Source organism: Oncorhynchus gorbuscha, linkage group LG12, assembly GCF_021184085.1.
Source record: "Oncorhynchus gorbuscha isolate QuinsamMale2020 ecotype Even-year linkage group LG12, OgorEven_v1.0, whole genome shotgun sequence".
In the NCBI taxonomy this organism is placed as follows: Eukaryota; Metazoa; Chordata; class Actinopteri; order Salmoniformes; family Salmonidae; genus Oncorhynchus; species Oncorhynchus gorbuscha.
This window is the reverse complement of record NC_060184.1, coordinates 39,258,124-39,272,494: the sequence shown is the minus strand read 5'-3', so window position 1 is coordinate 39,272,494 and position 14,371 is coordinate 39,258,124. Positions and strand designations below refer to the sequence as shown.

At 49.1% G+C, this 14,371-nt stretch overlaps 1 protein-coding gene across 6 annotated transcripts in view; it reads left to right on the top strand.

Annotated features, from left to right (window-relative positions):
• LOC123990995 (1-phosphatidylinositol 4,5-bisphosphate phosphodiesterase beta-4-like) overlaps positions 1 to 14,371 on the top strand; it is a 176,327-nt gene that overhangs the window by 148,539 nt on the left and 13,417 nt on the right. For all 6 annotated transcript variants that reach the window (XM_046292085.1, XM_046292082.1, XM_046292080.1 and 3 more), the window contains 12 exons: positions 85 to 180; positions 2,883 to 3,024; positions 3,565 to 3,649; positions 4,493 to 4,617; positions 5,760 to 5,811; positions 6,960 to 7,062; positions 7,300 to 7,464; positions 9,383 to 9,587; positions 11,586 to 11,674; positions 12,530 to 12,683; positions 12,793 to 12,845; positions 13,081 to 13,146. In XM_046292085.1, the coding sequence (XP_046148041.1) occupies positions 85 to 180; positions 2,883 to 3,024; positions 3,565 to 3,649; positions 4,493 to 4,617; positions 5,760 to 5,811; positions 6,960 to 7,062; positions 7,300 to 7,464; positions 9,383 to 9,587; positions 11,586 to 11,674; positions 12,530 to 12,683; positions 12,793 to 12,845; positions 13,081 to 13,146 (1,335 nt within the window). The remainder of the gene's footprint in view (positions 1 to 84; positions 181 to 2,882; positions 3,025 to 3,564; positions 3,650 to 4,492; positions 4,618 to 5,759; positions 5,812 to 6,959; positions 7,063 to 7,299; positions 7,465 to 9,382; positions 9,588 to 11,585; positions 11,675 to 12,529; positions 12,684 to 12,792; positions 12,846 to 13,080; positions 13,147 to 14,371) is intronic.

Sequence of the window (14,371 nt, the reverse complement as noted above, 5' to 3'; positions counted from 1 at the left end):
AGAACAGTAAACGAGTATGTATGTGTCACTCATGGCGCAGCGTATTTCACCACGGTTTATAATTGACTATTGTTGTGTGTTTAGGTGGTGGAGGAGGATCCAACAGAGATGTCTGAGGCCACAGAAGCAACAGACGCCACAGACATCTCCGAGGCGTCTGAGGATAACAACAACAAGAAGGTGTGCGAGTCGGTTCAGCTGCCCCCCTTCTCTCTTTACTAACCTCTCCCTTACCGTCGAGCGTGTTGCCTTCTCTCTTTACTAACCTCTCCCTTACCGTCGAGCGTGTTGCCTTCTCTCTTTACTAACCTCTCCCTTACCGTCGAGCGTGTTGCCTTCTCTCTTTACTAACCTCTCCCTTACCGTCGAGCGTGTTGCCTTCTCTCTTTACTAACCTCTCCCTTACCGTCGAGCGTGTTGCCTTCTCTCTTTACTAACCTCTCCCTTACCATCGAGCGTGTTGCCTTCTCTCTTTACTAACCTCTCCCTTACCGTCGAGCGTGTTGCCTTCTCTCTTTACTAACCTCTCCCTTACCGTCGAGCGTGTCGCCTTCTCTCTTTACTAACCTCTCCCTTACCGTCGAGCGTGTTGCCTTCTCTCTTTACTAACCTCTCCCTTACCGTCGAGCGTGTTGCCTTCTCTCTTTACTAACCTCTCCCTTACTGTCGAGCGTGTTGCCTTCTCTCTTTACTAACCTCTCCCTTACCGTCGAGCGTGTTGCCTTCTCTCTTTACTAACCTCTCCCTTACCGTCGAGCGTGTTGCCTTCTCTCTTTACTAACCTCTCCCTTACCGTCGAGCGTGTTGCCTTCTCTCTTTACTAACCTCTCCCTTACCGTCGAGCGTGTTGCCTTCTCTCTTTACTAACCTCTCCCTTACCGTCGAGCGTGTTGCCTTCTCTCTTTACTAACCTCTCCCTTACCGTCGAGCGTGTTGCCTTCTCTCTTTACTAACCTCTCCCTTACCGTCGAGCGTGTTGCCTTCTCTCTTTACTAACCTCTCCCTTACCGTCGAGCGTGTTGCCTTCTCTCTTTACTAACCTCTCCCTTACCGTCGAGCGTGTTGCCTTCTCTCTTTACTAACCTCTCCCTTACCGTCGAGCGTGTCGCCTTCTCTCTTTACTAACCTCTCCCTTACCGTCGAGCGTGTCGCCTTCTCTCTTTACTAACCTCTCCCTTACTGTCGAGCGTGTCGCCTTCTCTCTTTACTAACCTCTCCCTTACCGTCGAGCGTGTCGCCTTCTCTCTTTACTAACCTCTCCCTTACCGTCGAGCGTGTCGCCTTCTCTCTTTACTAACCTCTCCCTTACCGTCGAGCGTGTTGCCTTCTCTCTTTACTAACCTCTCCCTTACCGTCGAGCGTGTTGCCTTCTCTCTTTACTAACCTCTCCCTTACCGTCGAGCGTGTCGCCTTCTCTCTTTACTAACCTCTCCCTTACCGTCGAGCGTGTTGCCTTCTCTCTTTACTAACCTCTCCCTTACCGTCGAGCGTGTTGCCTTCTCTCTTTACTAACCTCTCCCTTACTGTCGAGCGTGTAGCCTTCTCTCTTTACTAACCTCTCCCTTACCGTTGAGCGTGTTGCCTTCTCTCTTTACTAACCTCTCCCTTACCGTCGAGCGTGTTGCCTTCTCTCTTTACTAACCTCTCCCTTACCGTCGAGCGTGTTGCCTTCTCTCTTTACTAACCTCTCCCTTACCGTCGAGCGTGTTGCCTTCTCTCTTTACTAACCTCTCCCTTACCGTCGAGCGTGTAGCCTTCTCTCTTTACTAACCTCTCCCTTACCGTCGAGCGTGTTGCCTTCTCTCTTTACTAACCTCTCCCTTACCGTCGAGCGTGTTGCCTTCTCTCTTTACTAACCTCTCCCTTACCGTCGAGCGTGTTGCCTTCTCTCTTTACTAACCTCTCCCTTACCGTCGAGCGTGTTGCCTTCTCTCTTTACTAACCTCTCCCTTACCGTCGAGCGTGTTGCCTTCTCTCTTTACTAACCTCTCCCTTACCGTCGAGCGTGTTGCCTTCTCTCTTTACTAACCTCTCCCTTACCGTCGAGCGTGTTGCCTTCTCTCTTTACTAACCTCTCCCTTACTGTCGAGCGTGTCGCCTTCTCTCTTTACTAACCTCTCCCTTACCGTCGAGCGTGTTGCCTTCTCTCTTTACTAACCTCTCCCTTACCGTCGAGCGTGTCGCCTTCTCTCTTTACTAACCTCTCCCTTACCGTCGAGCGTGTTGCCTTCTCTCTTTACTAACCTCTCCCTTACCGTCGAGCGTGTTGCCTTCTCTCTTTACTAACCTCTCCCTTACCGTCGAGCGTGTTGCCTTCTCTCTTTACTAACCTCTCCCTTACCGTCGAGCGTGTTGCCTTCTCTCTTTACTAACCTCTCCCTTACCGTCGAGCGTGTTGCCTTCTCTCTTTACTAACCTCTCCCTTACCGTCGAGCGTGTTGCCTTCTCTCTTTACTAACCTCTCCCTTACCGTCGAGCGTGTTGCCTTCTCTCTTTACTAACCTCTCCCTTACCGTCGAGCGTGTTGCCTTCTCTCTTTACTAACCTCTCCCTTACCGTCGAGCGTGTTGCCTTCTCTCTTTACTAACCTCTCCCTTACCGTCGAGCGTGTTGCCTTCTCTCTTTACTAACCTCTCCCTTACTGTCGAGCGTGTCGCCTTCTCTCTTTACTAACCTCTCCCTAACTTGTAGCTCTTGTAAAGCTCTTTCTCTGGACAGGGAATGCATGTATTGATAACGAGGGTGTAACTGGCGTTGTGCTTTATAATGACTTAATTTTATATTCAGACTCGAGGCTTCCCTGTGTACATAGTGGGGACTGGGAGACAACAGAGATGTGTGTTAGCGTGTAAAACGGCTGTGTGTTTTCTGCTCCTGTGTAGACTGGCGAGACGACGGATGACGAGGAGGCTCTGATTGCCTCGTACACATACGTAGGAGCCACCACCAACATCCACCCCTACCTCTCTGCCATGGTCAACTACGCACAGCCTGTCAAGTTCCAGAGCTTCGACGTCGCAGAAGGTAGTCTCCAATTCCGGTTATGCTGAATCAATTGGTTTTGTGTGTTTTGCCGTGTTCAACTTAAAGCTTTTTGTAGAACTTCCAGAGCTATGCGGGTTAGTTGGAGTATGGCGCTTTTCAGATGCTCTCTTTCTCTCTTCCCATATCTCTCTCTTTTTCTCTCTCTCTTGCCCTCTCTCGCTCTCTCTCTCTTTTCCTTTCTCTCTCTCTCTCACTCTCTCTTGTCCTCTCTCTTTCTCTCTCTTGCCCTCTCTCGCTCTCACTCTCTCTCTCTCTCTCGCTCTCTCTTGCTCTTTCTCTCTCTTTTCCCTTCTCTCTCTCTCTCTTTCTCTCTCTTGCCCTCTCTCGCTCTTTCTCTTCTCTCTCTTTCTCTCTCTCTCTCTCTTGCCCTCTCGCTCTATCCCTCCTCTCTCTCTCTCCTGCTCTCTCTCTCTCTCTCTCTCTCTCTCTCTCTCTCTCTCTCTCTCTCTCTCTCTCTCTCTCTCTCTCTCTCTCTCTCTCTCTCTCTCTCATTGTAACTACTTTCTCTTCTCCCTTTAGAGAGGAACATCCACCACAACATGTCATCATTTAATGAGTCAGTGGGTCTGGGTTATCTGAAGACCAACGCCATCGAGTTTGTCAAGTATCCTTTGGTCCGGTGTCAACACTCACAGAGCATGCGAATACACACAGGCAACGCAGACACAACGAAGAAACATTAAAACATCAAAGATCAACAATCTCAAAAGTAAACAAACCCCAAAAAATACGTTTCTCCAATATTTCCTGACCTTTAAAGTAGTAAGTCGCTCTGGATAAGAGCGTCTGCTAAATGACTTAAATGTAAATGTAAATGTAGTCGTCCATAGTCCGTCATGCTACTATTGATCTTAATGAATGACTGCATTAAAATCAACTGAACCAAACCAGTATCCCATAGTGGGTCCTCTGGACCAGATCTGAAAGGTCGCAGAAGTTTTAGGTCACCCAGATATGAGCAGTGACAGGGAGGGTCCTGTACTGATACCTTGTTTGTTTTAAAGTCTCCATCTGTGGAAAAAAACTGCTCACGTTCCTCTGGGAGAGAACGATGTGCCTTTTGGAATGGGGAACACACACACACGCACGCGCACACACACACACACACATTCCAGTGGGAATGCAGGACCCAAGCTGTTACCTTCTAAAAATAGGCCTTTGGTCTGTTCGACTCGCCACACACACACACACACACACACACACACACACACACACACACACACACACACACACACACACACACACACACACACACACACACACACACACACACACACACACACACACACACACACACACACACACAGACCACTGTTTCAACTTCCAGACCTCAGGTGGTGTATGTACTGTGCAACCCTACAGAACACACACCATACATACACTCACACACACAAGAACAAGCGCTCTCACACCATATCTGTGTTAAGTCCTGAACATTGGCGTCCAGCTACAACAAGCGTCAGATGAGTCGGATCTACCCTAAAGGAGGCAGGGTGGACTCCAGTAATTACATGCCTCAGATCTTCTGGAACGCAGGCTGCCAGATGGTCTCCCTTAACTACCAGACCCCAGGTACTGTACTGGAGCATGTTAACCCCACCGCGCAGACAGGCCCATACTGTAAATACAAAAACGGACACACACCCCCTCACATAACCCTATGCCACTGTCAACCCTATGCCACTGAGGGATGCAACAGACACACACACGCGCACACACACACGCACACAAAAACAAGCCCTAGTATTTGCTAGGTAGTATTTGCTTCCTGTTCATGGTGAGTCATTTTACCCCCTACAACACACATGCTCTCACAGACTCTCTCCCCTCCGCTCTCTCTCCTCGCTCTCTCCCTCTCCCCCTCTCTCCCCTCTCCCTCTCTCTCCCCTCCTATCTCTCTCCTCTCCCTCCATCTCTCTCTCTCTCTCTCTCTCTCTCTCTCTCTCTCTCTCTCTCTCTCTCTCTGTTGCTCTCGCTCCCTCTCTCTCTGTCGCTCTCGCTCCCTCTCTCTCTTTCTGTCTCTCTTTCTCTCTCTCTTTCTGTCTCTCTCTTAGTCTCTCTTTCTCTCTCTCTCTGTTGAAAATCCCAGAGGGAGAGAGAAGATAGGAGGGTTTTCCACCTCAATGCCATCTCTTCTCCCTCGGCTGTCTCCCCCCGCTCTCTTTCTTTCTCTCTCTCTCTCTCTCTCTCTCTCTCTCTCTCTCTCTCTCTCTCTCTCTCTCTCTCTCTCTCTCTCTCTCTCTCTCTCTCTCTCTCTTTCTCTCTCTCTTTCTCTCTCTCTCTCTTAGTCTTTCTCTCTCTCCCTCTCTCACTGACACAAACACACATTCAAGCATCTGTAGTTAGCAGATGCTGCCCCATGTCTGAGGGCAATGGGGTTGGAACATATGGCCCCCTGTGAGTGGGCATGTGTAGGGCTGGAGGAGGGTGAGTGCCGGAGGGGAGAGAGAGCGGGGGGAGACAGCAGAGGGAGAAGAGATGGCAGTGAGGTGGAAAACCCTCCTCTCTTCTCTCTCCCTCAACAGCAACGTAGTGGTTGAAGAAGTCAACATGTCACAAATGAATTGAATCGACCTGAAAAATGTTGCCTGTTGTTGCAGTAATGTGTGTCTGCTTCAAGAAGAGTATGTGTGTCCGCACATGACTGTGTGCGTCTGTGATTTCCAATCTTAATAGCACCTAAACAGACCCTCTCTCTCTCTCTCCTGTCTTAGATTTGGCCATGCAGTTGAACCAGGGAAAGTACGAGTACAATGGATCCTGTGGGTAGGTGTTACTGCCATTCCTCGCTCCTTCCCTCCCTCCCTCCTTTCTCTTTCTCCCCTCTCCATCCCTCCTCGTCCGTCCCTTTCTCTCCTCTCTGAAAGCTCATCAATTAAAGCGTGTCGCATCTCATTAGTGGCCGCCGGCAGCGATCGTAGCCACCGTCCTCCTCAGAGCCAATCAGATGGCAGGAGCCGGCGCTCCTCTCGCTCTGCCACTATCTCACTGATGGGGCTCCCCGCTTTCCTCCTCTTATCCTTTCTGTCTCTCTCTCCGTTCTCTCCGTCTTTCTCTCCTCTCTCTCTGCCTCTGTCCTGGGGCTAGGCTTTCACCCCTCATGTCAGATATTTCATATGGGAGGAGATCAGTAACGACAGAAACACCCCTATCTCTTAATGCGCTTTTAATTCCACTCTCACCCTTAACTAATGTCACTCACACACACTCACACACCCCTATCTCTTAATGCGCTTTTAATTCCACTCTCACCCTTAACTAATGTCACTCACACACACTCACACACCCCTATCTCTTAATGCTTCTTCAAATGCGACTCTCCCCCTTAACGATTGTCAGATTCATACCTAACACTATACATGTAATATTGATCTTTCTCGCTCTCTCTGTCTCTGTCTCTGTCTCTGTCTCTGTCTCTCTCTCTGTCTCTGTCTCTGTCTCTGTCTCTGTCTCTGTCTCTCTCTCTGTCTCTGTCTCTCTCTCTGTCTCTGTCTCTGTCTCTGTCTCTGTCTCTGTCTCTGTCTCTCTCTCTCTCTCTCTCTCTCTCTCTCTCTCTCTCTCTCTCAAGCACACACACTCACAGTCTCTCCTAATGCGTCTCCCGTCCTAACCCAACTCCCGAACACGCAGGCTAGGATCACGTCGTCAGGATTCAGGCTGACTCACTGTAACCGTGTGAGCACTAATGCAAGTGATATCGCACTAATGATCACTTTTGTACTCATTGGTACAACCACCAATCCTTTCATCTAGTTATGCATCTAGCTATCTCTGCAACACAATTTAGATGTGGCTCTTGTGCCACACATTTGTAAACTCTTATACTAGCGCGTTTACAGAAAGTGTTTAAACATAGTCAAGAGTTTGTGTTTTTGACCCTGCTTGGCCACCGTCCCGCCGCTCTCTTCCACCAGGTATCTGTTGAAGCCAGACTTCATGCGTCGCTCAGACAGGATGTTCGACCCCTTCTCAGAGACACCTGTGGACGGGGTCATTGCTGCTACCTGCAGTGTACAGGTATGAGGTCAGGGGTTCAGAGTTCACAGGACAGAGAGGGAGATGGAGGTAGTTGGCGTTTTGTTGTAGTCTATCTGCACATAATCACTATATAAAGGCGAATCCAAGAGAGGAAATAGATGTGCTGCGAAGATTAGAGAAACCTGAATCTCGCTTGTGGGGGGGAAAAAGTCATGGCCAAAAAAGTGAAAGACATTTTTTGAAGATGTATTCTATTGTATTGTTGTTTGCTACCAGGTGTTCTCTGGTCAGTTCCTGTCTGATAAGAAGATTGGGACCTACGTGGAGGTGGACATGTACGGGCTGCCCACGGACACCATCCGCAAAGAGTTCCGCACGCGCATGGTGATGAACAACGGCCTGAACCCCGCCTACAACGAAGAGCCTTTCGTCTTCCGGAAGGTACGGAGGGACGGGAGAGGAAAAGAGAGGGAGGGAAGACGATAGAGGGACCGATAGGAGGGGGGAGGAGAGGGGGATGGGAGAGGACAGAGGGGTGGAAGAGAGGAGGAGCGGAGCGAAGCGTGGAAGAGGAGGACAAAGGGATTAGAGAGACTGAAGAAATGCCTGACAATAGAGAAGAAGAAAGGAGAGAAGAGGAAAGCGCGTATTTAGAAAGGTACAGGAAAGAGGGAACAGAAAACATGAGTTGGAATAGGATGTAAGAGACAACTAATAGTTCAGAGGTGCATGGCGGTTTACTGGTAGGTACTGTCTTGGAGCTGAACACCAGAGGGAGGGAGAGAGGCAGGGAGGGAGAGAGGCAGGGAGGGAGGGAGAGTTGGGGTTGATTGGGGTGGAGCTGATGGCCCTGTGGTACTCAGAACTAGTCAGTGTGTCTTTACTGCAGAGAACGAGGGGGGGAGAAGGGGGAACAGATGCATACCATGAGAGAGAGAAGGCAGAACAAAGAGAGAAGAGAGCAAATAGAGGAAGAGAAGGGTACAGATATACAGTGCACTGAGCGACAGAATGGGGATAAGAGAGAGAGAGAGAGAAGGAAAGAGTAGGAGGGTAAAGGAGTGAACAAGGGAGAGAAGGAAAAAGAAAGAATAAAGGAGAGATGGAGGAAAAGGAGAGCGAGAAGGACGTGGAGAACAATAGAACGGGGGGGGGGGATACGAATGTGAGGGGGGGAGACTGGTTGGTCGTGCGCGGGCGTGTGTGTGATAGTGCTGCTCTCAGCAGAATAAGAAGTCTCTCAGCCATGACTGTGACTCCAGCTCCAACACACACCATCAATCACAGCCTGCTGCCGCAGTGCTTCGGGAGATGTACACACACACACACACACACACACACACACACACACTGTCATCAGGAGGGCCATCTCACACGGTGCTGGAAAAATACATTCAGAGTTGCACGCACTTATACACAGACAATTACACATGTTTAGACATGCACACACACATAGACAGACACACACACACAGGTTATATCCATTTCCCGACTGTTCTTCTCCTTTATCTCTCACCTCCTCTCCTCCTTCCATTATTATTCATCCCTCTCTTCCCCTCGCTCTTCTCTTATCTCCAAATGCAAGGCCATTCTACGAGCACACACACACACACACCCATTCCCTGCTTCCTGATGAGTTGATGGTTCTGTAATGTCCTTGTCAATGGGCTATTGTTCTAAACATATACAGTATAAAGCCTAGCTACAGTATGTTATCATCACTGCTGGGTATATACTATTATCATCTCTGTTCTGTATCCGTCTGCGAATTTCTCTCACACTGTGTGTTCATTCACGTGTGTGCGTGCGTGCATTCCTCTTATATAAAGTGCTGAATGAAAATCCAGTCCTCATAATATGTTTCTACTGTATATACTTTCACTCATTCTAGTGGAATTCATCTGAACTCCCTCCCTTCCTCTCCTCTCTCTCCTCTCTCTCCCCTCTCTCCTCTCTCTCCCCTCCGCTCTCTCTCTTCGCTCTCTCCCTCTCCCCCTCTCTCCCCTCTCCCTCTCTCTCCCCTCCTATCTCTCTCCTCTCCCTCCATCTCTCTCTCTCCCTTCTCTCTCTCTCTCTCTCTCTCTCTCTCCCCCTCTCTCTCTCTCTCTCTCTCTCTCTCTCTCTCCCCTCTCTCCCCTCTCCCTCTCTCTTCCCTCTCTCTCTCTCCCCTCTCCCCCTCTCTCCCCTCTCCCTCTCTCTCCCCTCCTCTCTCTCCCTCTCCCTCTCTCTCTCTCTCTCCCTCTCCCTCTCTCTCCCCTCCCCTCTCTCCCCTCTCCCCCTCTCTCCCCTCTCCCTCTCTCTCCCCTCCCCTCCCCTTCTCTCCCCTTTACCTCTCTCTCCCCTCCTCTCTCTCACCCAGGTGATTTTACCAGACCTGGCTGTGCTGCGCATAGCTGTGTATGATGACAATAATAAGCTGATAGGTCAGAGGATTCTGCCGTTGGAGGGTCTACAGGCAGGATACAGACACATCTCTCTACGCAACGAAGGGAACAAGCCTCTGTCTTTACCCACCGTCTTCTGTAACATAGTACTCAAGACCTACGTACCCGAAGGCTTCGGAGGTGAGGAGACACACACTGACACACACTCCCTTGCTAATACACAGACGTAGGTTAGGGGCAGAAGACGCTGTGTGTGTGTGTGTTCTATCTTTCTGGGGACCTAAAATCCTCAAATGCCCACACAAGGATAGTAAAATAAGGAAAATTCTCCCTCGTGGGGACTTATCCCACATCCCCATTAGGACAAAAGCTATTTTAAGCTTAGGGGTTAGGGTTAGGGTTATGGTAAGGGTTAGGGTTATGGTAAGGGTTAGGGTTATGGTAAGGGTTATGGTTATGGTAAGGGTTATGGTAAGGGCTAGGGTTAGGGTTATGGTAAGGGTTATGGTAAGGGCTAGGGTTAGGGTTATGGTAAGGGTTAGGTTTAGGTTTAGGGGTTATGGAAAATAGGATTTTGAATGTAAATTAATTGTAGGTCCCCACAAGGATAGAAGAACATAACGTGTGTGTGTGTGTGTGTGTGTGTGTGTGTGTGTGTGTGTGTGTGTGTGTGTGTGTGTGTGTGTGTGTGTGTGTGTGTGTGTGTGTGTGTGTGTGTGTGTGTGTGTGTGTGTGTGTGTGTGTGTGTGTGTGTGTGTGTGTGTGCGCGCGTGTGAGTGAACCCCTATTGGCCTAAATACAATACAGATGTGTGCTACTGAACTTTATTGACATCTATATTATTCAGTTATTAACACTTTATGGAGACCGTATTAGCCCATACTGAATGGACCTCCGTGTGTGTCCATGCGTGTGCGTGTGCATGTGCTGGGAATATGAGCTTCCATTGTCCCTTCCTCAGCTGGTCCTTTGTCTATCTCTTTCATACCACACACACAAGGTCCAATTTATATCTGCATTCAATGTATTCATCGTATACTGAAGTGGATGCAGAAGGATCTGGGGAGAGGGAAGGAGATGAGAGAGGGGAGACGGGAGAGGAGAGGGAGGAGAGTGGGAGAACAGGGAAGGAGATGAGAGAGGGGAGACGGGAGAGGAGAGGGAGGAGAGTGGGAGAACAGGGAAGGAGATGAGAGAGGGGAGACGGGAGAGGAGAGGGAGGAGAGTGGGAGAACAGGGAAGGAGATGAGAGAGGGGAGACGGGAGAGGAGAGGGAGGAGAGTGGGAGAACAGGGAAGGCGAGAGGGAGGTGAACAGAGGAGAAATAGAAAAGTGAGGAAGAGGGAGAAGAAGAGGAGGAGAGACTGAGGGAAGGGCACAAACTGGGTTTCCCTTTTTCCCTCCCTCCCTTCCTTCCTTCCCTCCTTCCTTCCTTTCCTCAGGGTGCCCTGCCCTACAGTGTATTCTACATCAGAAGTAATGACACAGAGCAAATGATGATGGTAGCAGAGCTAGTGTAATAGCCACTTCTAGACAGACGCCGGCATGGAGATACACAAGATTGACTAGTCGTTAAGCCAATCCCAGGGGCATGGTCCGGGCAGTCGTTATGACGACAACCCAGGGCCGTGTTGAAAGGATGCCTGAATGTTCTGTATCCAAATTGAGCCGGCGTCATTTTCCGTCTTTTGCAGTAGGCTTCCATAATATCTCCTCAAACGTATACCTGCCCAGGTATACGCTAGAATGTTCTCTTCTTTTGCGTGTCTTTCTGGGTATCGACCGTGTTTAGCCTTTTGAACGACCACAGAAGCCCATTGGAGTTATCAGACTTCTCCAAGTACATCAACTTGAACATGGACAGCACGTTACAGTCTTTTCCTGTGTGGTCTCGGTCCGTGACGATACCAGCTATCGCGATATTTTCTCAAATGGCAAAACTGAAAACGCGAAGTAAACCGAACTCTTTTGTCCTTTTAAAAAACCTGCTGCCTGTCAAATATTGCGTGCTATAGCTTGGGAAATAAATACACGTGACTCTGGAGAACAACATAAAGAGGTTAAATCCCCTTTGTGTTTTGTTTCCTCGCCACGATACCGACGAGTATCGCGATGCCCGGTATCGTCCCGGCCCTAGTATAGTCCAGCTTATTGATGAATCTCCTTTCTTCTCCCTAGCCATCGTGGACGCCCTGTCGGACCCAAAGAAGTTCCTGTCCATAGCAGAGAAGAGAGCGGACCAGATGAGAGCTCTGGGGATTGAAACGGTACCGACACCTGTTTGATCAATCACTATTGATTCTGTTAGCCTCGTACTGTATACCCACTGTAGCCAGCTGTTCCATTCTTGGCTACAGCGCACACAGTACATCGTCACTGTGTGGGATATGTCTTATGTTGGCGTATGTTGAATTGCTTTGGCTACTGGTTTAGTAGCTACCGAGTTCTGTCACTTGTAAGGTCCCTGGATAAGAAAATGTTCTTAGGGGTGAGTTAGGTGAAAAGGTCAAATATCACTCAATCTCGACATCTATATGGAAATGCAATACTGACTTTTTTGCAAAGTGCGTGAGAAAGATTTCCATCGATGGTCCTAACCGCTCTCTCTGCCTCGCTATCTCCCCCTCCCTCCCTCTCTCTCCTCCTCCTCCCTCTCCCTCTCTCCTCCTCCCCCTCCCTCTCTCTCCTCCTCCCCCTCCCTCTCTCCTCCTCCCCCTCCCTCTCTCTCCTCCTCCTCCCTCTCCCTCTCTCCTCCTCCCCCTCCCTCTCTCTCCTCCCTCTCCCTCTCTCCTCCTCCCCCTCCCTCTCTCCTCCTCCTCCCCTCTCCCTCTCTCCTCCTCCTCCTCCCTCTCCCTCTCTCCTCCCCCTCCCTCTCTCCTCCTCCCTCTCCCTCTCTCCTCCTCCCCTCCCTCTCTCCTCCTCCTCCCTCTCCCTCTCTCCTCCTACCCTCCCTCTCTCCCCCTCCCTCTCTCTCCTCCTCCTCCCTCTCCCTCTCTCCCCCTCCCTCTCTCTCCTCCTCTCCCTCTCTCCTCCTCCCCCTCCCTCTCTCTCCTCCTCCTCTCCCTCCCTCCCTCTCTCTCCTCCTCCCCCTCTCTCCTCCTCCTCCCCCTCCCGCTCTCCAGAGTGACATAGCGGACGTGCCAAACGAGAGTTCGAAGAACGACAAGAAAGGGAAGGTGAACGCCAACGTGAAGACCAACGTCACGCCACAGACCAGCTCGGACCCGGCTCAGTCCTCGAAGTCTGCCCAGAACAACACCACGGAGACCAAGAAGGGTACGACACACACACACAGATACACACATACATACACACACATGCACACACACAATCTGAGACCTAGCATTGGTACAATTGAGACGTTTTCCATTTCTCTCTTTTGTAGATACAAACACCCTCGTGCCGCATGTGAACATTGATGACTTGAAACAGATGAAGGTAAAACCAGCTCACCTCCAATCATAACCGTCACAGTTCCTGTGGTTTCCACAGCACCTTTCCCAGTGGTTCTGCGGTTTGTTAGTTTCTCATCAGCTCGTGGTCCTGCAGGAGAAACGGGGGGGGGGGCACTGTCATTCCTCACACAGTCTGTGGATCCGTGTCTTTTAGCTTGCTGTCCTTTTGATTTAGCCAGTCCAGTCTGGCTCCAATAATCCGTTTTTCCTCTCTTCAGACGTACCTTAAACTGACTAAGAAGCAGCAGAAAGATCTGAGCTCTTTAAAGAAGAAGCACGCCAAGGTGGGTTGATGTTTTAGGAAGCTCTTCTGTTGACCGATCCCGGAGCGATGACCAGGACACATCATTCATTCTGAGGTCCACACATTGATGGAGAGAGAGAGGTCCTTTCTTTTCATCATCCACTGTTGCCTGACCCCTGCCCCCACAAACACACACACATTCATACACGTACACACGCACACACACAGTATCATGTAGCCTAAGATGGACAGTGTTTCTCTTCGATCTCACCAGAGACTTGCTAAGATGACCCCCCCACACACACACACACACACACACTAGCTGGACTTCAATCACTAATATCTCTGTCCTTATGAAATCCCGTCTCATGCAACAGCCTGTGTGTTTAAAAAGATATACATTTTGGTTCGTACACAAAAGAGATTTACCATATTTACCATTTAGGGTTTACCATAGCAACCAGTCTGCCGTCTTTGCCTGTTCTGTTGCATAACAGTTATGATACTGACTGGTGTTTTACAACACATGTACCCAGTAGTTTAATATGCTGTACTGATGTTTTACAACACATGTACCCAGTAGTTTAATATGCTGTACTGATGTTTTACAACACATGTACCCAGTCGTTTCATATGTTCTACTGATGTTTTACAACACATGTACCCAGTCGTTTCATATGTTCTACTGATGTTTTACAACACATGTACCCAGTCGTTTCATATGTTCTACTGATGTTTTACAACACATGTACCCAGTCGTTTCATATGTTCTACTGATGTTTTACAACACATGTACCCAGTCGTTTCATATGTTCTACTGATGTTTTACAACACATGTACCCAGTCGTTTCATATGTTCTACTGGTGTTTTACAACACATGTACCCAGTCGTTTCATATGTTCTACTGATGTTTTACAACACATGTACCCAGTAGTTTAATATGCTGTACTGATGTTTTACAACACATGTACCCAGTCGTTTCATATGTTCTACTGATGTTTTACAACACATGTACCCAGTCGTTTCATATGCTCTACTGATGTTTTACAACACATGTACCCAGTAGTTTCATATGCTCTACTGATGTTTTACAACACATGTACCCAGTCGTTTAATATGTTCTACTGATGTTTTACAACACATGTACCCAGTCGTTTCATATGCTCTACTGATGTTTTACAACACATGTACCCAGTAGTTTAATATGTTCTACTGATGTTTTACAACACATGTACCCAGTAGTTTAATATGTTCTACTGATGTT